The sequence below is a fragment of the Halichondria panicea genome, chromosome 5 (genome assembly GCF_963675165.1).
Source record: "Halichondria panicea chromosome 5, odHalPani1.1, whole genome shotgun sequence".
NCBI lineage: Eukaryota > Metazoa > Porifera > Demospongiae > Suberitida > Halichondriidae > Halichondria > Halichondria panicea.
The window spans coordinates 6,635,815-6,663,703 of record NC_087381.1 but is presented as its reverse complement, the minus strand read 5'-3'; the positions used below and the strand labels follow the sequence as shown (position 1 = coordinate 6,663,703).

The 27,889-nt window shown below is 41.2% G+C and overlaps 1 protein-coding gene across 1 annotated transcript; it reads right to left on the bottom strand.

The window, feature by feature from the left end:
- Nucleotides 1-234: 234 nt before the first annotated feature.
- LOC135335870 (uncharacterized) lies at nt 235-23,082 on the bottom strand. The gene is made up of 18 exons (XM_064531497.1): nt 22,870-23,082; nt 17,796-18,130; nt 14,738-14,842; nt 14,044-14,325; nt 10,918-11,055; nt 10,595-10,699; nt 8,761-8,865; nt 7,258-7,362; nt 6,741-6,845; nt 6,559-6,663; nt 5,920-6,024; nt 5,761-5,865; nt 4,792-4,893; nt 4,639-4,743; nt 766-3,041; nt 618-690; nt 457-563; nt 235-377 (listed from the first exon to the last, which is right to left on the bottom strand). Exons 1-18 carry the CDS (start codon nt 22,872-22,874, stop codon nt 252-254), a joined length of 4,389 nt encoding a protein of 1,462 aa, XP_064387567.1. The 5' UTR covers nt 22,875-23,082; the 3' UTR covers nt 235-251.
- Between the last annotated feature and the right edge of the window lie 4,807 nt (nt 23,083-27,889).

Here is a 27,889-nt window from a genome sequence, read left to right as displayed (position 1 = left end):
AGTTCAAACTTCACCTCTGAAACATCATCCCCTACTGTAGAGGGTTGAGGGTTTCCAGACCCATAAGCATCACAAGGTGTTAGTTCAAACTGCACCTCTGAAACATCATCCCCTACTGTAGAGGGTTGAGGGTTTCAAGTGGTACTCATCAAGTTTGCCTCTTGAAATACACTGATGTAATCATAGTCATGGTGGGGAAGCTCATTCAGAACAACTTCAGGCCTCCTGTATAGGTGGGTGTTTGACATTCATTATAATAATGAAAGCACCACGGGTGCTGGTGCCTCGCGATCGGTGGATGTGTCAAAGCTCCTCACCCAGTGCTGCAACATGGCATGGAATCTAGCTTCTGCCGATGGGTGGTCACGCTCAATGACCTGGACATGACAACAATGTCTAAGTGATGAATATTCGCTCAGGCATTACATGATTGTCACTCTGATACATTCTACATACCCTTCTAGTTTTGTAGCCAATATCCAGCTGTATTGCCAGACTGTACCAGTCAGCAGTGATTGCAATGACTGCATTCTTCACTTTATCTAGTGGGAGCAAGTCTTCTCCTGCATGTGGTGATGAACCATGAGGTCACAACTTGTAATTGAATATATACAAACCTGTATCATCTGTAGCAGGAGGTTCTGGGAATACAGAGAGATCAACCTCGCTGTGAGCCACACCTGCTAGGTCCTGTATGCATGGGACAAATTATTAAGAGAAGTTACACATAAAATTATTATACACGAGAAAATGAATTCCACTCACCAGAGGGTTTCTCCCAGTAAAGACGCTGTACTTGTTGAGAGTCTCCCTCAGACAGCTGTAAGTTCCCTCAGTCTTACTACTCCACGTCTCAAGGGCCTGGACCACCTCCTGTCTGGGACTGACTGACTGAATTTTGACAATGGAAGGGCTCAGGATTCTTCTGTACATGCGACTGTTTCGAATTACTTGATCATGATCTTCAATTTCGGGGTCGGAAATTTGGCTGGCAAAATGGGAAATGAAAGCTCTGGAGATTTTCTCATCTTTCTTGGCATTCTTGTCACTGTGGATACACTGTATGGTGGTTTGATCCAGGTCAGCGTACGGCTCAAACTGTAAGAGGTGCTTGAAGGCAAAGGCAACTTGTTGTGTTGATTTCATCATTCTTCTGTTGGAGGAGACAGCTGCTGCAATATCTTTGATGTTGACCAATGGGAGGTCAGAGGGATTTTTCAGAGGATGCTTGACAACTTCATCTGGATCAATCACTGATTCTATCACATTTACATTGCGACAAAAACTTTCAACAGTCTCACGGATTGTGCTCATAATTCTGGAGCGAAGAATCAGACCTTCAGGTCGAACTGTGTCACTGCGCATTTTGAGAGCAACAGATCGACCATTTTCAGCAAGCTCGAGGTGTGCGGTGATTCCATCATCGTTGCACCAGTAGATCCCATTCTTCCACACAGAACAGTATCTCTGCAGGGAAGGGACATTGAGCAAAATTTTGCTGGCAGGGGCAAGCCGGAACATGAACACTATCCTCAGAATGAGGATCTGAAGGCAGCGAGAATCAAAAAACTCGGTATCTTGAGAGGTTTCAAGTATCCAACCAAAGTGGTAGTTGATGCTTTGAGCGCCTATCCAAACTCTCTCTGGAATTTCGATTCGAATGAGCCCTGGAAAGAAGAGGTATCGAGTGTCGGACTCAGGAACAGAAGCATCTCTGTCAGTGGAAGGAGCAATCTCCTTCGGAAGGAAATCCAAGATTTGCTTGTCTGTGATTTCGAAGCACAGCTCTAAATGCGACATGTAGGCAATCAGCATCTCTATGTCCAGGTCATGGAATGCTTTCTTGAATTTTGACAAAGGCACCATTCCAGTGCTTGAAGCTAGCTTGCAGTGCTGGCAGAAACTTTCAGGAGCAAACACGGTCCCATTGACTCTGGACAGAAGCGTTGTTTGATCAATCACTAAGAAAGACTTTTCTGGAGATCTGTCATTGCGGAGAAACAAGAGGAGACCTCTTTTATGCAGCTGGTCACAGATCTCTACAAGGTGAGGGACGGTGCTGGGTATGAAAGAAAGAATATCTTGGGTGCGTTTTGACAGATCCTCATTAAGATCGCTCTTAATTCTTTCGTAAACATTTCCCAAAGACAAAGCAAGGTCGTCTTTGAAGCTTTCGGCAAGGTAGATGTAAAAGGTGTGAGCATTCAGGCTGATGGTTTCTGGAGAACGGAGAATAGCGGAGCTTTTCTGAATCAATTTTCTTGCTTTTGTCATGTCATTCGAATCAGCAAAGCGACAATCCATTGGAATGAACTCTGTGAACTCAAACTTTGGGAATTGCTTGATAATGTGGGCAAAGATCTCTTCTTTGGCTCGTGGATCTTTTCCCATTTCCTTCACCTGGTCAGCATGGCTACCAACTATTATCACATGTGCTCTACCTTTCAGATTATTGCACTGGTTTTGGACGAGGGTCAACCAACGATACATGGAATCAATAATTGCCTGCTCACTTTCTACAAGCTTAGCACAGAGGATAATGATGGGTGGTGAGGTTTGAACAGCATTCTCCAGAATGGCACAGTGGCTCGTGTAAAACTCTTTCTGGCCAGCAAAATCAAAGTAGATGATTCTCCCAAACTCTTTGGTGTATACTTCGTACGGTATGATCCCCACTGTCCTCGCATCGACACCATCTACGGGTCTTGCCTTCTGGAATATGGACAAAAATCCTTTTGGGCTCAGAATGGACTTCAACAGAGTGCTCTTCCCCACGCCACCATCGCCAATGATAAGCACAAACAGAGGAAGGTGTGGGGGTCGCTCGGAGGAGAGCTTTCCGATGAGCTTGCTGTGTTTCTTGTAGACATTGGCAGCCTTGGCTCCGTGTTTCAAGAGGAGCTTTATGATCTTAGGGTTGTTGGCCAAATCGAGAGGTGTCTTGCCTTCTATGTCGGTCACATTCGGATCACAATGACATTCTGCCAAAAAACACTCCACCGTTGAATCTTGCTCAAGCTCTACTGCTAGCAAGAGGACACCTGAGTACATGCAGGTGTGAATTATTGGACTAAAATTTGAGCGCTGTCGGGGCAGTGCACCACTCTCTCACACTTATGGGAGCTTAAACATTCACTCTCCCAGATTATAGAGTATAATTATAGATAAGCATATTGAATGTGGTATGGCCAATCGGCCAAAACAATCATCGGCATAAGGCTTTAAAAAGCTGCTGTTCAGGCATGCAGTGCATGGTTTGAATGTTGGCACAGTGAGGGAGTGGCCCCGCAGTTCACCAAACCCCCCTTTTTTCCCTCGAGGAAATGAGAGGATATGGCCACATCATTGGTAATTATTTTATTGCAGGCATGCAGAATCAAAAAGTGGGTTGATCAGCCATGATAAAACGATCGATGCCAAAAGTTCAAGTCAGTGGCTGTATCAGCAGAAATCGAGTCTTGCAGCTCTCTTACAGCCACCAATATAGCTTAACTACTAAGTAGAGTAGCAACACTCCATGGACAAGATTTGCTACGCACTTTTCTGAAAAGGCTGCAATGGCATTCCTATTAAGCAAAACTAGGCATAACTCTGAGAACCAAGCATTCTTTTGCAAATCCACGAATTAAATCCAAGAAAACATGACTAACAGCCTCTTCATTGATCCTTGAGCAGCTGTAGCAGTCTACACAGGCAGACAGACAGACACACACACACACACACAAACACACTACCGTATACCTCGCTTGCGCATGCGCACCGAGGATATATGCATGCAGCATGATGCACAAGGGTCCAAGGGCCCACGTAAAAACTAATTTGTTATCCAAGGTATATCTAGTTCTCATTCAAAGAAATTGATGCGGTGCACAGAGGAGTGCCTCAACCACATGCAGAATAGTTTTGCTACCGTATATATATATAGTGGGTAATTTTTGTACGCGATAGTCTACTAGGACTATAGGACTAGAACTTCATTGCATGCACACTGCATTGCATGCGTTCTGGTAAACCATGCCTTATGTGTAAAATTTTCTTCGAGGTCAGCTTTGCTCACGAAAATAACAAATTTTTTCCCTCACCAAGATATAATTATATGGTATAATTATGGTTGGATCCAATATATATGCATTGATTACATTGATTACATTGATTACATTACACATTGACTGCAGGGTGTCACTATCATGAGTCCCACCTCCACCACCTGCTATATCTTCACCGTGCGAGTAATCTTGTGCAACCAAATATAATTATTACGTCAAGTGCTTAAACATTATACCTTCAGTGTCATGCGCTAGTGAATGTTGTGGTTGAGACACACCAGAATCAACACCCTCTCCTACATTAAAGCACTGGGCAATGCTGCAGTTGAGTATATTCCACACTACAATCATATGCATATATATTATGCATAATAATATATTATATACACGAAAATAACAAAATTTTTCCCTTACCAAGATATAATTATACGGTATATGGTTGGATCCAATATATATGCACGTAAAAAAAATACAACGTGCCGTAATTATTGCACTCATAATTTGCGACAGTACAATGCACGGCATTTACACGCTGTGCAAACATGCCAATTATGGCAGGTAAATGTATGTCAAATTCATTGTAGTAATTTACTTTTTGGATCACAGTGATGAGTAATGGCGAGATATTTGACCACTTCACAGTGTCCACCTTTGCAGGCCAGAGAGATTGGGGTGTCACCAGCCTTGTTGACTGGCTCTGTGGAAGACCACCATCAACAACGTAACAGCACTGATAAACACTTACTATTTGGATCAACATGCTTGTTGATGAGAGCCTTGACCATCTCTAGGTCACCATAGGAACACACAAGGGAGAGAGGAGTGTCTCCAGCCTCATTCACTGCAACTGTAGATCAAGCAAATTGTGGACACTGGAAAGTTAACAGTTTGCAGCACACGTACATTTTGGGTCACACTGTACAATGCACGGCATTAATTTTTTTTTATTTATTTTTTTTTAGCTGGAAGGGTAGTTCGTACGAACCCAACGTACTACCTCTGGATCCGCCCCTTCAGAGAGAGTGGGGTGTCACCATGCAGCCTTGTTGACTGACCCTGTACATGCACACATGCATTGGTTTATAATACTTTTTATGGTGGCGAGCATTAGGTATGCCACAACATTCAAGATTGCCACAAGAATTATTAACCCGAGGCGCGTAGGCGGCCTCGGTTACAGTAGTCTGTCAGTCTGTGTGTGTGTGTGTCCGTGTGTGTGTCTGTCGCTTAGTTTGGATTACCTGGTGATTTAGGTGTCACAATTTGTACGTAGGGAAACTTGTAGCATTAAAACTAAGGCTTAAATTTGGCAGATTTTGCAAAGAAGTTTTTGTTTCGCATAAAAGGCGATCTAAACCTAAGAAGCTTTTTGCGTTACTACTAAACGCGGCTATTATTTGAAACATAAACTAGTGAGGCTATTATTCAAAACGTAAGCCAATAATTACTGATTGTTTGTGGGAAAGGGTCCAGGCTCTTTGCTGTGATCCTAGTCCACAGTGCATATAAAACCCAGTTTTCCAGTATGCCTCCAGTCTGGTTTAGCTCCTGAGTTGCTGTGCTAATAAGTCATACATGACATTCATCACTACATGCATATCACTCTTCTGGTTTCTTTATAATCACGTCACGTCACGTCACCAGCCGAGGGTTTGCACTTTGGTGCTCTAGTTAGAAAAAGCTATACAAACACATGTACAATGATAAAACTTACTTTTAGGATCACAATGACATTCGTTTGCAAAGAATTTGACTGTGTCCAAGTGGCCATTGGCACAGGCCAGAGAGAGTGGGGTGTCACCAGCCTTGTTGACTGTACCTATAATAATTATGCAGGTGTACTTTGTGACGAATTTATTTAGGGAATGCTTACTTCTAGGATCACAATGACACTCATTCACAAGGTATTTGACAGTGTCCAAATGGCCATTGGTACAGGCCAGTGAGAGTGGGGTGTCATCAGCCTTGTTGACTGTGCCTATGTAGTGATATATAATTATATATCATAGTGCATGCAGTAAATTAAATTTGCAAAGCGATGCTATATATAATTATACATAGTCAGGTTCAATCGATCAATCACAATAGGTGCATGTAGTGCTGGTGAAGAATGGTCGATCACAGGCTCAGGCTTGTCCAAAGCACTCTACACGATCGTTAGTGAACTTAATTCAAGAAAATGCTCACATGCAATAGATACCAGTCCATAATTATTTTAATCGGCCTGGAACCGAGGCTACAACTGTGTGTAATAGCAGTGAATGAATCTGCATGATTTTTCACTTAATTGACGTCATTGGGCAACAAGATAGTTATTGCAGGCGCCCTCGTGAAACAAGCCAAATATTGCACTCGAGCAACATAATGCCCTCGGGCCGCTCGTGCTGGGAAATAACTAAAACTAATTGCTCATGTAGAGGCATAATTAATGGGTGTGATACAACAGTCAACCTTTACATGAGATCATGCATAGGATAAAGATAGACAGACTTAGAATGATATATAAACTTACTCCCAGTATCACAGCTATGCTTATTCACAAGGTACTTGACTGTGGCCAAATGACCATTAGCACAGGCCAGAGAGAGTGGGGTGTCACCAGCCTTGTTGACTGTACCTGTATGGAATGATGTGTTCTTAATTTGTACAAAAAATTTAACATATAAAATAACCACATGTACAATGATAACTTACTTCTAGGATCACAATGATGCTTGTCCATAAGATACTTGACTATGTCCAAGTGGCCATTAGCACAGGCTAGAGAGAGTGGGGTGTCACCAGCCTTGTTGACTGTACCTGTACGGAATGGTGGATGTTCTGTGTTCAAGTGTACATGTGATGATTGTTTGATTTGTACAGCATATAAAACGAGTGGTGCAAGCTGCGCTGTGCTAATGCCTCTCACCGTTGTTTTACTTCGCTCAAAATTAGATACCAGGCCATATTTTAGCAGTGAATGAAATCTGCATACTTTTTGACTTAATTGACGTCATTGGGCAACAAGTTAGTTATTGCAGGCACCCTTGTGCAACAAGCCAAATATTGCACTCGAGCAACATAATGCCCTCGGGCCGCTCGTGCTGGGAAATAACTAAAACTAATTGCTCATGCAGAGGCATAATTAACGGGTGTGATACAACAGTCAACCTTTACATGAGATCATGCATAGGATAAAGATAGACAGACTTAGAATGATACATAAACTTACTCCCAGTATCACAGCTATGCTTATTCACAAGGTACTTGACTGTGGCCAAATGACCATTAGCACAGGCTAGAGAGAGTGGGGTGTCACCAGCCTTGTTGACTGTACCTGTATGGAATGATGTGTTCTTAATTTGTACAGAAAATTTAACATATAAAATAACCACATGTACACCCCTCAGAAGTACAATGGGGCTTTACAGCAGGAAAATCGACGATCAGTGCCTTGATTTCTTTCACACACTATATATACTGGAGGCTGCATGTGGACCAAGGTCACAAGGTATGTTCTGTCTCTTTTTACTTAAGCAAAGCTTTCGACAAGGTCCCTCTCACTCAACTCTAATTCATAAGCTTGTTGTTGATTTAAATCTCAATCCGTATCTCATTTGGTGGATAAGAAATTACTTGACGGGGCGACAACAGGCAGTTGTGTTGGATGGAGTGGAATCGTGTGTTCTGCCCGTGGTCTCAGGTGTTCCTCAGGGCTCTGTGCTATATAGGTCACTTGCTCTTCCTCATTTACATAGACAAAGTTTCACAAGAAATCATGTACTTGCAAGCTAGGAATATATGCAGATGACATAGTTATGTACAAAAGGGTACACAATGAGGATTTTTAGTTGGGACATATTATCTTTATGTGACTCGATTGAAGAAAATGGATTGACTCTTAACTCGTCTAAATGCTGTTATGACGTGGTTTTCTCGAAGAAAAGGAATGTTTTGCAAGCAGCTATTCCACTCAATGATAATAAAAACCGAATACTTGTTAGACAAAATCAGTACAAATACCTTAGTATCAACTAATCTATCTTGGTCACTGCACATAAGGGAAATTGCAAAGAAAGCAAGAAAACAAACTGGTTTTATACAGAAATTTCTATAAATACTCGACCTCAGACAGTTTACTAAGGCTATTTATTATAAAACAACAATTCGGCCTCCACTGGAGTACGCTAGCCCAGTTTGGGTCCCTCACCTAAGGAAAGAAATCCAAGTACTGGAAAATGTTTTCAAACATTTGCCTTAAGAGTCAGCCAAAAAGACTGGAGGAGTAGTTCCACAGCTCTTCTCAATAAAAGCAAGCTATCATTACTAAGCTGCAAAAGGAGGCAGCTCAGGCTGATACTACTATACGAGAACATTGTCAACTATCCGCTCCCTCCTATAGAGCCTAGAGAGCCCAAGTACCATCACAGATATGCTAACACAGAGCAATTAACTGTCCCATTTGCGAAAAAGAACTACTACTATTACTCTTATTTCCCAAGAACTATTAGAGAATGGAACTCACTAAAATTTGACATGAATACTTTGAACTCTGTGGCACAATTTAACTCTCTGCTGCAACAAATTAATGTACTATAGTTTATATTATTATTGTTAGTAATAATTATGTGTTTACAGGTCTCTGATTAATATTAGCTCCATAATAGCTACTTCCTGTTGACCTTTGCATTGCATAAATTTGTTTCCATAAAATAAAATAAAAATTATAACTTACTTCTAGGATCACAATGATGCTTGTCCACAAGGTACTGGACTGTGTCCAAGTGGCCATTAGCACAGGCCAGAGAGAATGGGGTGTCACCAGCCTTGTTGACTGTACCTGTACGGAATGATGCATGGATGTTCTGTGTTCAAGTGTACATGTGATGATTGTTTGATTTGTACAGCATATAAAACGAGTGGTGCGAGCTACGCTGTGCTAATGCCTCTCGCCGTTGTTTTGCTTCGCGCAAAAACTATTAGAAGAGGTGGAGAGGTATAATTTTACGTTATTATTGTTGATTGCAATTGTTGACAAAATTGAATTCATTTTAGGACATTTAGAGGAGCTGAATGGAAACAGAAGCCTATCTGATGGCTTGATGAATAATCTTCAATGACCTGAGCAACTGCATGTTGGCCTGTAGCCAAACAGTGGGAGAAAATCTAGGAACAGAGTAAGAGAGAATTTAAGCACAGACATGCAGTATAGTATCTAAACAAGCAGCATCTATTGTATCTATTTAATAAATTATTATGGTATCATGCATTGTCGTGTTTTGTGGCTTACCGGTATACCATGCAGGACCTCAAGAAAAAGAAGTACATAGGTATCAACTTCCCCAGCCAAATTTCAGGGACAAAACATGGCGGCGTTAGCCTGTCACCAAAGGAGGCAACTTTTGGGGGAATTCACAATAAATTTAAGCAGTGTGCAAAGACAACAATTCATATACCTTCTTCCATGCATGTTTTCATAAAATTCGTTGTGGGAATGTTCCAGGCTCAGTTCTTCACTAGCTCACTGCGCATGCTCATAACAATAATGACGTCATCATTAATTGTACAAGAGTAAGTTAGCCCCGCCCACTTATTGGTTGATCGAGCTAGCTAGCTTAAAGTTTTCTTGTTTCTGTTCATTGTTTTAAGATTTTAGCAGAATTTCCAAACTTTTCCAGGCTTGAAAAGCTTTATTGGAGTATAGTAACCCAACTCAGGAGCAGCAACCTCGAAAATCCGAGATATCTGAGCTGATCAGCAGTTTCCTTTCGGGACAAGGGACAGGGGTGCTAATTCTGGGACTGTCTCACCCAATTCGGGACAGTTGGCATCTATGGAAGTATGTCGATTCTGCCAATAGTATTAAACATGTGGGGATGATACATCCACAGAAATAATTATTAAAGGGTGTGTCTGCAAAGAGATCAAGTTTCTATAGCTAGCTGCTTTAACAGATCTTTTCCGACTCTTGTATAGCTAACAAAAAGCTAGCGCTTTAGACTCATATGTTAAATAGAAAGTTTATGCAAACAGATGATGCTACGAAAGAATCTGAAGACTGCAACAGCCTTCAATGTGAGTCAAACTAGTTATAACTCGATAAAGAACCTGATCCACGAATCAAAATCCAAGAGAACGTGGCTAGAAGCCTTATAGAAGCTGTTAGTTTTCGTCGCATTGCAACCGTTGTGTAGTAGTTACAGCTGGAACATACCAGTGGCGTAGGCAGAGGGGGGCTCACGGGGCCCCTTTTGTGCTTCATCAACTGCAACTTAGCTTGAGATCTAGCTCTGTCTATCTATTCTGAAGTACTGCATGCATAATTACTATAGAATAATGTCATGTGGGTAGGGCCTTTTGATGCGCATGCTTACTGCTGAGGAAAAGTGATGACCTTTTTTTTTAAATCTACAATTTGAGCCCTACCCTTCCCAAAATCCTGGTTTTACGCCACTGCAGACACACACACACACACACACACACACACACACACACACAGTCAGCTTTACCGTATCCCTCGTGTGGCTACGCCTCGAGGCATAATAACCACATGTACAACGATAACTTACTTCTAGGATCACAATGATGCTCGTTCACAAAGTACTTGACTGTCTCTAAGTGGCCATTACCACAGGCCAGAGAGAGTGGAGTGTCACCAGCCTTGTTGACTAGCTCTGTGGAAGATCACCATGCATGCATGTAAGGCATTATCATAGGGACTATTGGATCACTGACACATTCGTTACAGTAACGTTAAACGAAACGCATCTTTTTGTAGAAATGATCTGTTAAAATGACACTAAAATACGATGACACACCTCATATATTATGTGTTTTTGTTGTGTAGTCGACCTCACACTAACAATTTAAGTTGAGTGAAAGCAATAAGTACCTTTTGGATTGATCTTATCTCCTACAATTTCCTCGAACCAGTCCAGCCAGCCATAGAATGCACTCACTAGAGCAACCCACTTTAGGTAGCTAACTTTGTGCAGGAATGGTGAATCGATGTCCATGCATGACCATAGATCTGGAATTTGCAAGTAGTTTAATCATGGATAGAACAGGAAAGAGATTGGAAACGACCAGGCCGCCCTGTGTCAAGGGGTGAAACACTCCGCGTTATGATTTCGCGCTCGCGAATATTTTAGTTTTTACCGTACTCAGGTTGTATTTTAACTGTTTCTAACTCTCCTATCCACTAGAGATCACTCAGGGGCTGGGAGGTACTCTAGAGAAGTAAGTTTACACCACTGACAAGCTCTAAGTCCGTTGTCTTTACTCTGTTTTTACTTTTTGTTGAGTTTAGCTTGAATTACTCCTTGTCAACTTTTCTCTTTCCCTGCTGTGAAGCCGAAACAGCAAAGGACATTGCTTGACTTGGTTATTATGTATCTAAGTGCTATATAGAATGGTTTTATGCTATGGATAAGCTGTACTGTTCATAAACGTTTGCAGTATAGTCCTTTAAACTGCTTTAGTATACTTTTAGAGACACCACGGGCCTTGACCTCCCACGACTTCATAGTAAGGGCTATTCTTTCTCTTGTATAGCATTTATTTGTTTAGTAATAGTGGCTGCGTTGCTTAGTCGACCTTTTAGAGCTTTACTTTGAAAAGTGATCAATTTCACCATTTCTATGTACAGCACATTGTATGGCAGCAAGACAGGTAATGAGCATGCTGACTATAAATATAATCCTTTGTAGTTTTAGCCACACCCTATAACGCGGAGTGTTTAAACATTTTGGTTTCCAATCCCTCTTACTGTTCTATCCATGGTTTAATGTGTATTACAAGCTTGCTAGCTATACCTACTAGTACTAGATCTAGCTAGATTCTACTATTTAAATAGTTTTATTTGTTGTGCCATGCTGAGCTAGAGATCTGCTAGACTAATAGCTTAGTCATCATTATCATCTAGGTAGCTACTAAGCTACTTGCTATCAGAGCTGGGCATGCTGGTTCTGCACTGAGCTTGGTCTCTCAGTCTGCTCCTAGATCCTGGCCTTGGTAGATTTTCTTAGTTTCTTAATTAATGCGTGGGCGAATACTGTACGTCACGATTGTGGGCTACATATCGCCCACGTTAATAAAAATGTATGTGGATCACGCGGCTTCGCATACCAGGCTTTACTTTTTCTTTCACGTCTATCATGTCCTTCTTTAGTACTTCCCATCATCTCTAGCTCATTTATAATTATTCAGACAAGAACAAGAAAAAGTAAAGCCTGGGGACGAGGCTACCTTTACACTAGCCTCGGTCCCAGGCCGATTTTTTTTAATAGAACGAAGTTGAAAAATACGGCCTGGTATTGATTGTATCTGGGCGTGGCAGGAACGGGAAACTAAAGCAGAGATTCTTCACATTTTGTTTCCTGCTTTTTTTCTGTAATACTAAAGGTGTACTAGAGGCATTTTACTCCTGTAAAAGTTACAGTAATGTAGCTCCGTGTCATGTTCTCAATTTATAGCTAGCTAGCTATGGCATGCAACGCGTTGTCTTGTTTGAAGCAAGATGGCCTCACTCTCATGGCAGAACAGGCCCAGGCTCTCAAGCTCCTGTAAGAGGGAAGGGACGTGTTTATCTGGTTCCCAACGGGGTATGGCAAGTCTCTCTGCTATATCAGTTGTTACCCTTTTTAATGGACTACAAGCTAGGTAGGACCAAGGCTCCTCCTGTTGACAAAAGTGTTGTTCTTGTTAATTGTCTCTCCCCTTGTATCTCTCATTATGAGACTCATGATTGACCAGGTCAGGAGTCTAAACAATAGAGGTGTTTCTGCTGCCATCCTCAGTAGCAATAAAGGAATCGACAAAGATTTGGTTGCCACTGCCAAAGAAGTGTCTTCTGGGAAGTATTTCCTGCTGTATACTTCCCCAGAGGCTGTTGTTGAAGACCACTGTTGGAGGATTCATTTTTTGTTGTACCACAGAGTCAATATATTAAAAAACCACGCCCAGATCACGCCCAAATACAATCAATACCAGGCGTAGTAGGCGACCTAGCGTTCAATTGGAGACGGATCGGCCTGGGGTCGAGGCTACCTTTACACGTGACATTAATTATGAATCTCATTAACACTACATCATCTACATCATCTACATTAAATGTTGGTAATGAATAAAATTAACGTTATCAGTGCCTGACCCAGGCCGTACTACGATAGCATACAACTGTTATTATTAATAATAACAAGTGCTGCAAGCTGCGCTGTACTAATTAATGCCTCTCGCCATGCTTTTCTTTCGCTTAAAGCTATTAGAAGAAGTAATTATAGTTTTCTTTGTATAGCAATTTTTGACAATGATCCCCACATTGCAGTGCATGGAGAGGAGCTGAAAGGAAACAGAAATCTATCTGATGGCTTGATGAATAATCTTTAATTGAAACATGTGTATATCTAGTAGTTGCATTACGTATTTTGCATTTCAATAATAATTAGGTGGATCTACAATGAGGTCAGAGTTCACAAGGGGCTGCTTCTGGCAGTGGAGCTTTGCAGCTCTTTAAATTTGCTACTCTTTAGCTAACAAACAGCTAATGGGCATTAGTATAAGGCTAACTCATAAGTTGAATTAGAAGTTTGTGCAAACAGATGATGCTATGAACAATAATTCTAAAGAGACCTCCACTGTGAGTCAAACTATAGCCATACCTCGAGAAATATTGCTAATCCACGAATTAAAATCCAAGATACCGTGATGGCTATAGAAGTTGTTATTTTTCGTCGCAATGCAACTGTTAAGCTGGAACAGACACACAGACAAACAGGCACGTCAGCATTACCGTATTCATCATGTGGCTACGCCTCGAGTCATAATTATACAATTATATATAATTAACAAAAGGGAAAAGCTTGTGTTAAAGCTGAAAGTTCTAGTCATTATAAAATTAATTGTTTCCACTCCAGGCAGTAATGGAGTTTTTCAGGGTAGAAAGATATATGTATGCACTTGTACTTTGACAGGAGCAGTTGTTTGCCGACCTTAATTGGGAGATCACGTGAACACATACCTTCATAATTATATATGATGTTATTTGCCATGTCGTACGCTTCAATGCTCACTAGAGCTTCCACAATATCCTTCCACTGCATGTCAATATTCTTGATTTTGAATTGATGGAGATCATAAACCGTGTCGCTTAAACAGACGGTATTATGAGCTATTCCAAATCGGAGTTTTAGTAAAGGGACCTTGGTTGTTTTTTCGTATGCATGCCTGACAAAAAGATCACAACGTGAATCTTGTACCATAAAAGTTAAGTCGTCCAGTGTTGGGTACGAGGACAGAGGATCTGCATATATAATAGTTACACAATGTTTAGATGAGATATATAGAAACCATGCAGTAGAGAATTCTGAGTGTATAAACCCTTCTACCCTCACGCTACTTCCCAATACATGCAGGCTCTCCTTTTTCCTAACTCTATATAATTATTATACCTCTATACATTTCTTTATTCCTTCAATTAATACTGTATTTTGATAAAGAATAGAAAAAAAGGTGAGCGTGTGTAGAGGTTATTAATTGCTCTGCCCTCGAAAAACGCAAAAATTGTGCATTTCACAAAAATTTCCCGCTGTAATTATGGTATACACAGTGCACGATATTACACGGGAACACTATACGTTGACGTTGGCTTGACCATGCAACTCATCCCAGTACAACAGCTGGACTAGTAGTACAACAGCTGATGACCAACTCACCTCTAGTTCCAGGCTGGAACGCCTCCACATAGTCAGCCAACGTAGAGTACTTATTAAATACTCTGGCCAGATCAGCAGCAGTCTGTCCACGCTTGTTCTTGATATCTGCATGGTTGGTTGAACAGGAGTGGCATGAACTGACTATAGCACTCACCCAAACGTTTACGCAACATACAATAATAGGCCACTATATACTCTGAGTTCTGGTCCCAAACATTCTTAATTTCATGCGGGCGAGAGGCGGCTTTTATCATTATGTCATTAGCTTGTTTCACCGTATGAATACCATTATTTTGCAAATGAATATCGTTAACACCCTATTTTGTTCTCCAAATAGACCATTGTGTTCAGGCGTAGTAGAACTAATGGGATGAATCTGATACGGGCGGTGAACTAGAAACCGAGTGTCACTTAATTGGAGTGGCCTTGTATCAACTGAAAAAAGTTAAACTGTAAAATTATAGCCATAGCTAAGAGTATAATTATGTAGTATTAGGCAGTTTACGGTAGCTCAGATGGACTTAATTTGGACTGGACTGTGGATAATGGTAGCTATTTCTACGTTACAAATCCTGCAAAGACAATTAACTCAACAAGCAGTATAAGCAAGGCTGCCATTTCACCCTGTCCTGGCATGCAGTGTCTCTATACGCCATCTCATGTCTTACTATTCATTTTGGGGGTAGAGTAGATTTAATTATGGTAGAGTATAGTGAGATGTCATGCAGCCATCTCAGTTTCTATTATAGGCCTTTCTTCAAATTACTAATTAATTTTGTTCCTGGGAAGTTTTCATCACATAGAATCTTCTACGAGCACAGGTACACACTGCATGCACACTCAGTACAGTAGAACCTCGATTATCCGGACACCTTGGTTCCAGAAGCAGGCCGGATAAGTGAATATGCCGGATAATCGAATAGATAAACCACGCCTTGATCCACCCACTTTATTGATGAACAGCAGTGTCACATGGTTGTCTGCGCATGCGCAAAAGAAAAGCAGGCATGTCTCCATGGTAACAACTGCAACGCGCATGCGCATTTTAGGGACACGCCCATTTTATGAATTATGTAATCTGATAAAATAAAAAAAAGTCAAGCCGGATAATCGAGGTTCCGGATAATCGAGGGCCGGATAATCGAGGTTCTACTGTACAAACATATAATATTATTCGTTACAGTAACATTAAAACGAAATTTAATGTAGAAATGACATATTAAATTAATGCATCTCATATAACGTAAGTATTTTTGCATCGAACCATAATATACATTACGTGCATGGTGGCAGCGGGACACACTTTCTTTAAAGAATAAAACGATTCTCGAGTGTATCAAGCAACTTTTTTGTGACTAACCACAATCGTTGCAAAGTATGCACATCCGTATGAAAGCAGAGACCAGATGGCCACGACTACATATCAAGTAAGTAGCTGTAGGCACACCGACTAAATGGATTGACCGGACTGTCACTGAAGCTCCGACTGGACAATTTTACCGATTACACATGCAAGGTATAGTTACACAGCCATGAGAGGCAGAGTCTGGGCCAGCAGTTGGCGATTCAGAATACAGAAAATATCACGAATAAACGTACAGGCAGTTCAAAACTCCGAAGAAAAAACAATCGGGGACCAAGAAATGCCCAGACTATAGCTATAGCTATATAGTGCAGGCTCAGCCTCAGCGTCCAGCTATCCAATAAGTTACAGTAATTATAATGTTAAGCTTATAGGGGGTGTTTGAGCACCCTGAGCCCCTAGCTGGATACGCCACTGCTGATATATATACGAGTGTTGCAAGCTGCGCTGTGCATGCTAATTCCTCTCGCCATGTTATGCTTTCGCTCAAGAGTATTAATATAATAGTTTCTATAATGAATTTTACATTAAAGTTAGCTTATTATTCTATATAAATTCACTGAGAAGAAAATACTTATTTACATACATCTATTGTAGTTATCTATTGTATTATGTTATGTGGCTTACCGGGACCTCAAGAAAGAAGAAAATTGATTCTTCCAGGATCTGGAGTTCGGTGTATATAATATCTATCATAACTGAGAAGAAAGACTTGTGTACATGCATAGCGCATGCGCATTACATCCACTAATTTAGTGGATGTAAAATTAGTGGATGTAATGCGCATGCGCTATTATTCTCTCACACTTGGGGACGAGCGCGCATGCGCATTACATCCACTAAAGGGTGTGTCCAAAGAGATCAAGTTCACAAATGGCTACTAGCTGAATAGGTCTTTTCTGACTCTTGTAGCTAACAAAAAGCTAGCGCTTTAGTGCAAGGCTAACTCATATGTTGAATAGAAAGTTTGTGCGAACAGATGACATGATGCTATGAAAGATTTTGAAGATACTGCAACAGCCTTCAATGTGAGTCAAACTAGCCATAACTCGAGAAAGAAGCTTTAGTTTGCTAATCCACGAATCAAAATCCAAGAGAACGTGGCTAGAAGCCTATATAGAAGCCAGTGGCGCGTAGGAAGTGTTGATTGTTGGAGAACAATGTGTAGCTTGAACTGTTGAGTTAGCTTAGCTATACAGCATGCTGGCTGCAGCCTGCTGGCTATTAAACTGTAAATTACGTCAATGATGGGCTAGGTTTCGAAAGTCTAAAGTGCAAAGTGATAGATCTACCACAGAGATAGTGATGATTGATCTATGAGCCTAGTCTCGAATTCCAGCCTCTTTCAGTCTTTGCAAGAATACGAAGTTGGGGAGGGCGTGGCCAGACTACTATGAGCCCCCCCTTGAAAGAATCTTCCTACGCCACTGGAAGCTGTTAGTTTTCGTCGCATTGCAACCGTTGAGCAGTTACAGCTGGAACAGACACACACAGACACACACACACACACACACACACACACACACAGTCAGCTTTACCGTATCCCTCTTGCGGCTATATACGCCTCGAGGCATAAAAAGGTATCTACTGCATATGCTAACTACTGGACAAGATGACATGTGCCCTGCATGCAAGCAGCACCTACTGACACAGCTATAGACAAATACCCATGCAGTATAATAATTATAGTCTCACTTGTGGGGCAGTGGTGCTCCAGTAACAGTTTAGCAGTGCCCTTGCTGTTGTTGCGACATGCCGAGTGTAAGGGGGTCCAACCATCATTATCTTCAGCACCAACAATGGCTCCAAACTTGATGAGCGCTTCTGCACTGCAGATATGGTTGTTAGCACATGCCATGTGTAGCGGAGTGCGTCCACCATGCTCTAAGTAAAAGTTGGTTGTAGCACCTTTCCACATTGTCAGAGTGTGTTTAAAGTCATTGGGTGGAGCTCTTCTCTGTAGCAGCTCGAGTACTTCCTGGTCACGGCCATCATGACTAGCCCAGTAGAGTTGTTCTTCAAGGTTGTCACTATAATTATGAGGAGATAAAATGAGTGAAGGTTTGGGTATTATATACAGTGGCAGATCTAGAAAAAGAGCAAGAGAGGTAAGGAGCATTTCGCGCGGTAGCGCAAAAAAAGTTGGGGTTACGCCCCTTTTGACGTCATTTCCGGTGGGTGCGGCATCAATGTGATAGTAATAATTTTGCGGAGGTTCTCTTGCACTCTGAATTTACTTGTCGAGTCTAGTCTGCACTGTAGTGCAGCTTGACAATGTCGAGCTTTTATTAAAAGACACTACTGTAATAGATAGGCCAACAGCTACTCAGCTAGGTAGTACCAAGTCTGAGTGTGACTTCCACAGCCAATGAGTGAGACACAAATATAATTATATTTACCCTCTGCTAGCTGCTATATCCGCCCCTGGTATATATACAAGCTTTAGTGTCTAAATAGAGAAAGGGTGGATCTGCAAAGAGGTAGAGTTCTTTTCGGACTCTTCTAGCTAACAAACGTGTACAGCTAGTGCAAGGCTAACTCATAAGGATGATAATTCCTTCACTGTATATATAGCCATAATTAGAGAAAAAAGCTTTTAAATTCGTTCGAAAATCCAAGAATCGAGAACACGGCTAGAAGCAAAGAAGCTGTTAGTTTTTGTCGCATTGCAACCATTGATCAATTCCATGCAGTTGGGACAGCTACGTATAGACATGCACAGTCAGCTAACAACTGTGCAATAACGGAAAAGCATTAAAAAGGCATTTAACATTATTTACTATTTTCTGGTGAGAACGAGCAGAAAAGTGTCCTTTGCGATCGTGTTTCGTGTTTAATTAGGTCTCTGCGATATTATGTTTGTAACCCCTTGCAAAATTCGCATAATCAGTTTGATGACATGATTATGAGTACCAAAACAACAAGGAAATTAAAACTCTGAAATAATTTGAGTAAGGAAGAGTACGCAACTCCAATAGACTGTACACAAAAGGCATTCCTCCAGACCAACGTCACAGATACTAGCTATTGTAACCGCAACCGTATAGTAGGAAAAGCAACGATACGAGTGTTGCAAGCATGCGCTTGCTAATGCTTCTCGCCATGTTTTTGCTTTCGCTCAAAAGTATTAGAGTGTTATAGAAGAGGTAAATAATTTGCAATGTGCTTTGATTGTTTCACAAGAAAGGGGTGTCCACAGTTAATATAGTGCATACTGATCGTCTTAAATGGCCTGTAGCAAAACAGTGGGAGCAAACCTTTGTCAAAGGCATAGTCAGTAGTCTGTGAGATAAGTATATTAACCCTTTCCTCGTTTTAACTGATTAAAAAAAGAAAATACAGAGTTTTTCTTTAAAAATTCATATAATTATCATGAACCACACATTGAAATGACTTATAAAATATTTCTCACAGGTAGCGCAGACCCCAGAGGTATCTTGACACCATCATCGTTACCTAGCAACTGACCACCCCTCTAATTAGCGATTGTTTACAAACTTTTATAATTATGCATGTACACAAACAATATTGTATGAAGGCACCAAGTGACTAAAGACACTATAACATAATTATGTGTTCTTAATATTCTCACGGAGACATGGTTCAAGCAGGATCAGAAGAAACTTGTCTGTGAGGTCACATCGGCAGACACCATTTTCCTGGGAAATGTTTTCTTCACCTACACACAGGTTTACAACTTAAATAGTGGCTCATGGTGTCCACGTGCACTGCTGTACTAACTAGCCTAAATACAGTTATACTGAAGCTATCAAGACTACAGATGCTACTCAAGACTTACCAGATCCAGGAACTTAGTCCATCGCAAGAGCTTCTTCATCAGGTTCTTCAGGCTCTATATTTCATATTTTCTAGCTTGAGGTAGTTTCTTATCTAGCTATGATCCCAGTCACTGTCCTCTCACTCAACATGCAAGGCCATAAACATCATTCTTCTCACTGTCTAGCTGCCTAGAACCTCACTGAGGTTGTACTAAGAAGATCTCGAAGCCATTATCAATTTATAGTCACATGCGGTCACTTTTCTTTCAGCAGTACTGCACGAAGCGTACTTCGAGGCAAGATGTTAAATATACCATGTGAAAGAGCAGCTCAATGCGCATGTGCTGATACATATAGCCGTGTGCATAGGCCCAACACAGCGGGGACAACAATTTTTTGAGTAGTGCAGCTGGAAAAAGACGGCTTCAGTGATATCCATACGTTATAGTTAAACAATGGCCTCTCATGGTATATTTGCTTTACACGCTCGAGTAATCAGATAAACCAACTCGGCTAAATCAAATATACCACGAGAGGCCATAGTTTAACTGGCTTGTACTATGTTTAGAACTGTACTATGTTTAGCTACTTCCTGTCATGCTTCTTCAATGAATATGCTTATAACTACTGTTTGCCGTCACTGTTACTATAGCCATGCAATGAATTTGCCTATCATATTAATTTTTTAAAAAGCGATGGCTGATTCAAGCAAGCGTCTATGATTCAAGCAAGCAATTGTGAAGGCTGTGTTTCTGCATCTTTATAGAAGGCACTTCAAGAAAGTACACGGTGCTACTTGTCTACAGAGAGTGCAAATGTACCCGAAAATATCATTCCACAAGCCTACTGGCCCAGTGCAGTCTCTTTAGTCTGACGAATTGTGAAGGAAACAGATAAACACTTGGCAGTCTGGACCCTTCTTACTGCTCCTGTTCCCATGCAGCAATGATAAGCAGGTTGTGACAACCAATGTTGAAAGTTGAAAAAAAGCAACACAAACAAACCAGTATCGTTCACGGAGTTCTTCCAAATTTGCCTCCCTTTTCGGAACTGTTCATCGCTCGAACTTGGCTCGTTTTCATGACTAAAATCATTAGTAGTCTGTTTTGTATTGAATTCTCTCTAGCTCTAATATTGAATTGAATTGGTGTGTCATTGTTTTAAAAATTAATTATGGATGAATTGAATTGAAACAGTGTGTGTCAATTTTGTTGCAAAAGTGGGATACTGTATTCAGTTCTAGCTGTAGATGTAGTTTGACCACAAGCCACGATATATGGCAGTTAATATACGTATTAGTTATTGCACGAGTGATTATGCAATTAACTGATTTGTTGCGTGGGAGAAGCATAGTTATAATGAGTTCATGCCTTCCGCATTCCTTATTTTGATACCACAAAAAAGTGAGTTGTAGGAACAATATAAAAGAGATCATTCCAACTTTTGTCCAAGCTTTCTGGCTATGCAAATATATGGCATATTGCACTGTGGTGACTTGTTAGCTTTGATGTGCCTGGCTTCACTGTGCAATATGCCATATATTTGCACTGTGGTTTCTTTGATCTTTTGCTCAAACATGCAACAAACTAGGGTATAACTGCCATATACCGTGGCTTGTGGTCAGATACACTGTAAAAAATGATTGAAAAAAAGTGCGGTGGACACACTAAAACCGTCGCATATAGCACGCTTTTTTGAAAAGTGTGCTATATGCGACGGTTTTAGTTAGTCTCATGAATCAGCCGCCGTTCTTTTGGAACCACCGTCTGAGCACTCTTGTCATCGTTTTATGTGCCAAGACAGAATTCCGTCTTGACCAATCAAATTGCAGAAGTCCAGTCAGGTGATGAACTTGGAGGCAGCAAAGAACTGCACTTTGCTCAACACATTTGGATAATCATTACGCATGCATTACGCATGGTAAACACTTCATACATAGAAGCTGCTACGAAGTATAAGCAAGGCAAGCAGGGGTCCTTGGGCACAGATTTAGCACCACAGCAAAACACAAGTAGAGAGAGATGCCTTCGCTTGGCGATTTGTATAACAATTAGGAAATATGTGTGGGCGTAAGATAACGATTTAATTACATTCCATTGGTTTTGTGAGCAATCAACATTCCATTTTGAAATGACTTCATGACAAGAGTGCTCAGACGGTGGTTCCAAAAGAACGGCGGCTGATTCATGAGACTAGGTTTTAGTGTGCTCACCGCACTTTTTTTATTCTCGAGGACAGCGGCTCAGAGCACTAAGCTGATAGTACCTAGGTATAGACAAGGTAAGGCTCTATTCAAGTCCAAACTCACGGCTAACAAAAAGCTTCTTCGGCGGAGTGACAGGACCAAATACTCAACTATTGGAACAGATTTAGTTCGAACATAGCCACGATTTTTCGAACTCTCTCTCTCTCGTATCGACAGAAGGCTCTAAGCAGCTAGCTACAATGCATGACCGTAATACAACTAGTAAACTGTGTACAGCTCTGGTGTCTAGGTCTGACTTCAAACCGTTAGACAATGGTGGCCTCTTGAAAAAGTCCAGTATTGCCATCAAAATCCGAACGATTAATATCTTTTATTCATAATCTCCATTTTTTCCTAAAGTTGCAGTATTACGTCATGGCTACACCGGAGATTATAAAGAAAAAGGCAATAATCGTTCGAACTTGAATAGAGCCTTACCTTGTCTATACCTATAGGTACTATCAGCTTAGTGCTCTGAGCCGCTATCCTCGAGAACAAGCGTTCGAAAATAGCACGTGTTCGATAATCGGTGGTTACTCTATAGGATTGTGGCAGTATATCTAACGTGAACTGTGCCATTGGCAGATTATTGGCACCCCTAGCTGTTTTCTTTGATCTCATAGGATGCAACATGATAAATGCAAAGATAGAACAGGATAAATCACAGCACATCATGAACAATCACAGCAGTAGTACGTATACATGCCATGCAGCCAATACTATATATAGCTAGTCCACCACTAACCTCATTTCAGGCAGTGACTTGAAGTTGCTTCCAGTGTCTCAATTAACCGTCAATACCAATATCATGCATGCATCAGTAGTATGCAGTGCCAGTAGCTGTCCACAGCAGATAGTAACACGTCTAAAAAGAGAGAGGCATGCAACAGCTAGCTTGCGAGCAAAAACTAAAGTGGGCGGTGGAAAAGTACGGTAAGAAATCTAGTCCATAATAGATTTTTGTTGATAGTCGTTGCATAACGCCCTTGATTAGTACTCTACAGATTCACAAAGTGCATGTGCATTATGTTGACTCTATAATTATAGGCTCTCCTTTGATATGTATAGCGGCCATTGAGGCTATAGTCGTAAGTCGAGTCCATGACAGACCACACACAGACAGACAAAATTGGAATGTTGATCTAGGAAGGGAATATAAATCATGAATATCAAATTTGATTCCTCATTGACACCTGGTATGAATTTGCTCACCAACCCCTCCCCCTTAGGCTTACACTGTATGCATGCGCATGCGCGTGTCGTCCTAAATCAAAATCATTCCATCTGATTGACAAATTGGGCCGGGCGTAGCTACCATTATTTCCTGGTTGCCCAGAAACCCCGATACACTGTTTGATTTGTGGACGGTTTTTTGGTGGGGCATAAATTGTGATACTATCACACCATCACAATGATATATACTGCTATCAGGACTGGTGAAGAAGCTACCTGAGCAGTTGCACTCTGAGTATAATAATGCATATAGATCTCTATTTGCATGCATGTACATGTAGACAACTCAACATTTTCGCTTGCGTTCACAATTGACAGAATGATCACAAATTTAGTTTTCTATTTTTGGAATCATGTAAGGTATAGGTTTGATATAAGCGTTCACAATTGACAGAATGTTCACAATTGACAGAATGTTCACAATTGACAGATTGACAGAATGTTCCCAATTGACAGAATGTTCACAAATTTAGTTTATACTATATACGTTTGATATCAGAGGAGGTCGGACATCACTTGAACTTTCACTAATTATGACCTTTTAACGACATTCCAGGCCAAATTGCTTTTCGTTTTTGCTGACTCAGCAATAGAACAGGACTGGATCTAGCTAGAATAGCTATTATGTGCTGATAGGGTTAGGTCCAGTAACCATCACAGACACCAAACACAACTAGTTGTCAACAGATTCAGCAACAGAAAGCGTGCAGAAACATTATCTCATGAATCAGTCGCCCTCTATAACATAGACTCGTGATTAGGCCGCCCAACTTTTAGAGGGCGGCTAAAATATGAGACTAGCTGAAGTTTGTTTTTTTGCAGGCCCCAGGTGGGGTAAAAATAATTACTAGAGAATGGTATGTACAGTGACAAGGGTACACGTAAAATAGTAGCTTACTATTGTTATATTAATTACTGTCCTGTGAGATGGGATTCTGCTGAGATCAGTCGATCTCAATGGGTGTCCTGGCTGCATGTCCCACCGACGATCTTGCACCTCTAATTGCTTGGATGGCTAAGCGTAGGAGGGAGAAGGTTAGGCGACATCTTAACCAGCATAGAGTTTTATTGTTGGCCATATATGTACGTGTAGCGTTGTCAGAAGATATCGTATGTGCTGAATGTTTGTGGCCAGCTGCCTGATTGGCGAGTAGAAGAATCGAGAGTTTTCAGAGAACGGGTCTTGATTTTTGAAGAAATGTGGAGAAATATCATGTGTCAGCTTTTTAGTAATATTTACAGCGCATGCGCTTTAGGTGTGTAAACCAGAATGTGGGATGATCTTTACCAGTTATTAATTATTGCTGGCTCAGCAGTTTTCTGCAGAAAAGGAAGGAGGGGCTCGATCGGGTACAATGCAGCAACCACTTTGCATAAGCAGTCTGAAACACTCAAGTCCTTTGAGTGATCTTTCTGACATTCTGTCTACAAGGCAGTAGAGGTTCTGAAGCTCATGCATGGGGTGGCCTTGAGGCGATCTTGCACCATAATTGAGGAGCGTATCGTTCTCACCATAATTATACACGGCCATTAATAAAAAGGGATCTCCCTACATGCACGTTTCTTAACAGCTTGAATCTTTACATGCATGTAGAAGACTACCTACGTACAGCTGGTTGTTATGTAATACTATTATCGAAAAGAACGATGCAACTATACAGAAACTTGGTTCTACAGTACGTGCATGTATGTCGGTCCTGAAATCCTCGGCATACTGATTTCACACTCAATTAGACTCTTTTAAATCAATAGTAGCAGCATAAATTAGTGGATGAAAAAGAAAAATTGCACTCCTGCATGGTAGAGTATTAGCCTCGGTCCCAGGCCGATTTTTTTTTAATAGAACGAAGTTGAAAAATACGGCCTGGTATTGATTGTATCTGGGCGTGGCAGGAATCGGAAACCAAAGCAGAGATTCTTCACACTTTGTTTCCTGTCATATTTCACCGTATAAGTTTAATACCGTAATTTAGCTCCGTGTATGCTCTGAAGTAACTGAAATCTAGCCATAGATTATCTAGCTAGCTAGCTACTGCAAGTTTAAGTTGTTCAGATTAACGTATACATTGTCTGCTTCACAAGAAGGCCCCACTCTCATTGCAAAACAGGCCCAGCTCTTGTCAGAAGGAAGAAACGTCTTTGCCATGGTTTTCAACATGATATGGCAAGTCTCTTGCTTTCACTCACTGCCCTTTGTGATGGACTACAAACTAGTAGGTAGGACCAACACTGCCGGCCCATGTAGATAGGTGTGTTGTTCTTGCAAATCTCTCTGCTTCTTGTTTTTTGGTTCCTAACCACGCCCAGATACACGCCCAGATACAATCAACACCAGGCCTAGTTGCCGGCCTAGCTAGAAACAACTCGGGCTGGAATCGAGGCTAGGTAGAGTATATATGGCTCAAACCATCTGAGCAGCAGAGCCAATTGCAAGTCATAGTACAATAATGAGATCCAAGTGTCATAATTATCAATGAACTGTAATTACTTATAGTTAACGTATACCACTCAGCATCATCACTCATGGGAAATAGAAGTCATGCATGCCTGATCTGACTGCATATCAATGATGCTGTTGTGCATTATACCCAGACTTCAGCAACTTGGTATAGCTTAAAAGTTATGCCCATGGCCATGGCAAGTATTCTGCAGATAGTTGTTCTACAAATCATCGTATGCAGGTTTTATGCAATGGACAACCATGTACTGGAATAAGTTGTCCGGATGGATTGTCGCTAGTGCCAATATAACTATAACTTTAGTGATTTAGAGAGATGAACTCTCGACACTAACGATATACTGAGCAAATGGTGTGCTATAACGAGAAGGGGGAACCCCAAGGCTGTCAGCCTGATGATATGGAGTCTTTCAAACTTTGCTAGCGGTAGTGTGCAGTCTGTACGTCAATTGACGGTGACGGTTTTGTAATAATTTATTGTCATTCATGTATAATTTCCATTCGTAAATCTTTTCATGTGCTATTAATTAACGTTTGCCTGGCATTCGATCTAACACAGTGGTAACATGGGATCTTTGGAGCACACAAAAGAGCTGTGCTACAGTGTAGCAGTGTTGCTACATTTCCTACTGTCCGATTCATGCTCATGTCAGTCACAATGTTCGATGTGGTTTATTGTTTCGTAAACTGAAGAAATAGTCTATGTACTGTCGATATGGACGAGTTCCTGTACTATACTAGTGTAAAACTTCAGTCTTTGTGAAGCAAACGTTTGTACAATTACACCGGCCATATATATATAAGCATCATGAAATCAAGTCACACAAATGTCGTTATGAAACAAAAGCAAGCCAGCACAAAAATCACTACAGCAGATCTATTATAGCAACAATCACTTCTGACTACATACACTGTAGATGTACCAGGAAACAGAAGCACTGTGTATATAGATCTGCACTGCATGTATATAGATCTACACTGCATGTATATAGGAAACACCACACCACCCTCACATCAACTCACACTTCTCACAATGGCTAGCTTTCAACTATACTAGTGCCCTGAGCGGAGGAGCTGAAAAAGTGGTATCTGATACTGTAGTGATCACTCGGTGTACCTTCACAAATAACAAAGCTCTTCAGTTTGGTGGATTAATTCATGTTAACTCAGGCAGTGTGTCTATCTCCGGCAGTACGCTGACAAATAACAGAGCTGGTGAGGGTGGAGCAATTAATGTTGACTCAGGCAGTTTGATTACCTTAGACAGTATGCTAAGTAACAATCACGATGGAGCAATAACAGAGCAGATAGGAACAATGGAGCGATTAATGTTAACTCAGGAAGTGCGATCATCTCAAAAAAGTGAACTGAAAGCAACGGAGGTGCATGGTGTTGGTTGAGCAATTGGTTTATAATAGCAGTGTAGTTCTCTCCAACAGTATATGCTGACATACAACCAAGCTAACTATATATGGTGGAGCGATTGACCTTGGGTAGCTTCCAATTCCTGCATGTGCTCCATAGCAACTCATTGGGGCGAGTCACATAGTTTCGAGTACTGTAGAGAAAAGCTCAGCAACCGGATATCTGTCTGTCTGTCTGTTGCTTGAAGCTTTTCTTTTTAGCATGACGATCGCTGCATTTGCATTTCAGAGCAAAGAGCGTGACGATCGCTCGCTGCAGTATATACTTTGCAAGTTAAGCAGACTCCCATATAGTAAAGCAGATACTAAATCAGCGACAAGTACACTGGTAGTCTACTATGGATGAAATTGTAAGTGATACAGGTCAACAGTGGTGAAGGCAACGGCGCTCCCTACATCGAGAAAGTGTAGTGCTCTATATCCAGACCAGGCCAGGGCTAGGGACCGTCGACAGGCACGACAAGATAATGTAACGAGAGATCAGACATTGCCAATGCGGTCGGATCGGGCCAGAGAACGTCGTCAGGAAGCACGTGCTAATGAAACTGCACTCTGTGAATTTTCTATGCAATTATTGGTTAATGAAATATTTTTGTTGACCACAAATACAACGAATATTTGATGCATGCGCAGACAACTAGTACCAGGCC

What these genes read in the sequence shown, in the direction of transcription:
- LOC135335870 (XM_064531497.1), bottom strand. An exon ending in GCATAGCTGTGATACTGGGA is followed by an intron (nt 6,025 to 6,558) that starts GTAAGTTTATAT and finishes ATCACTACATAG; the next exon opens with GCACAGTCAACAAGGCTGAT. An exon ending in TTACTGGGAGAAACCCTCTG is followed by an intron (nt 691 to 765) that starts GTGAGTGGAATT and finishes CCATGCATACAG; the next exon opens with GACCTAGCAGGTGTGGCTCA.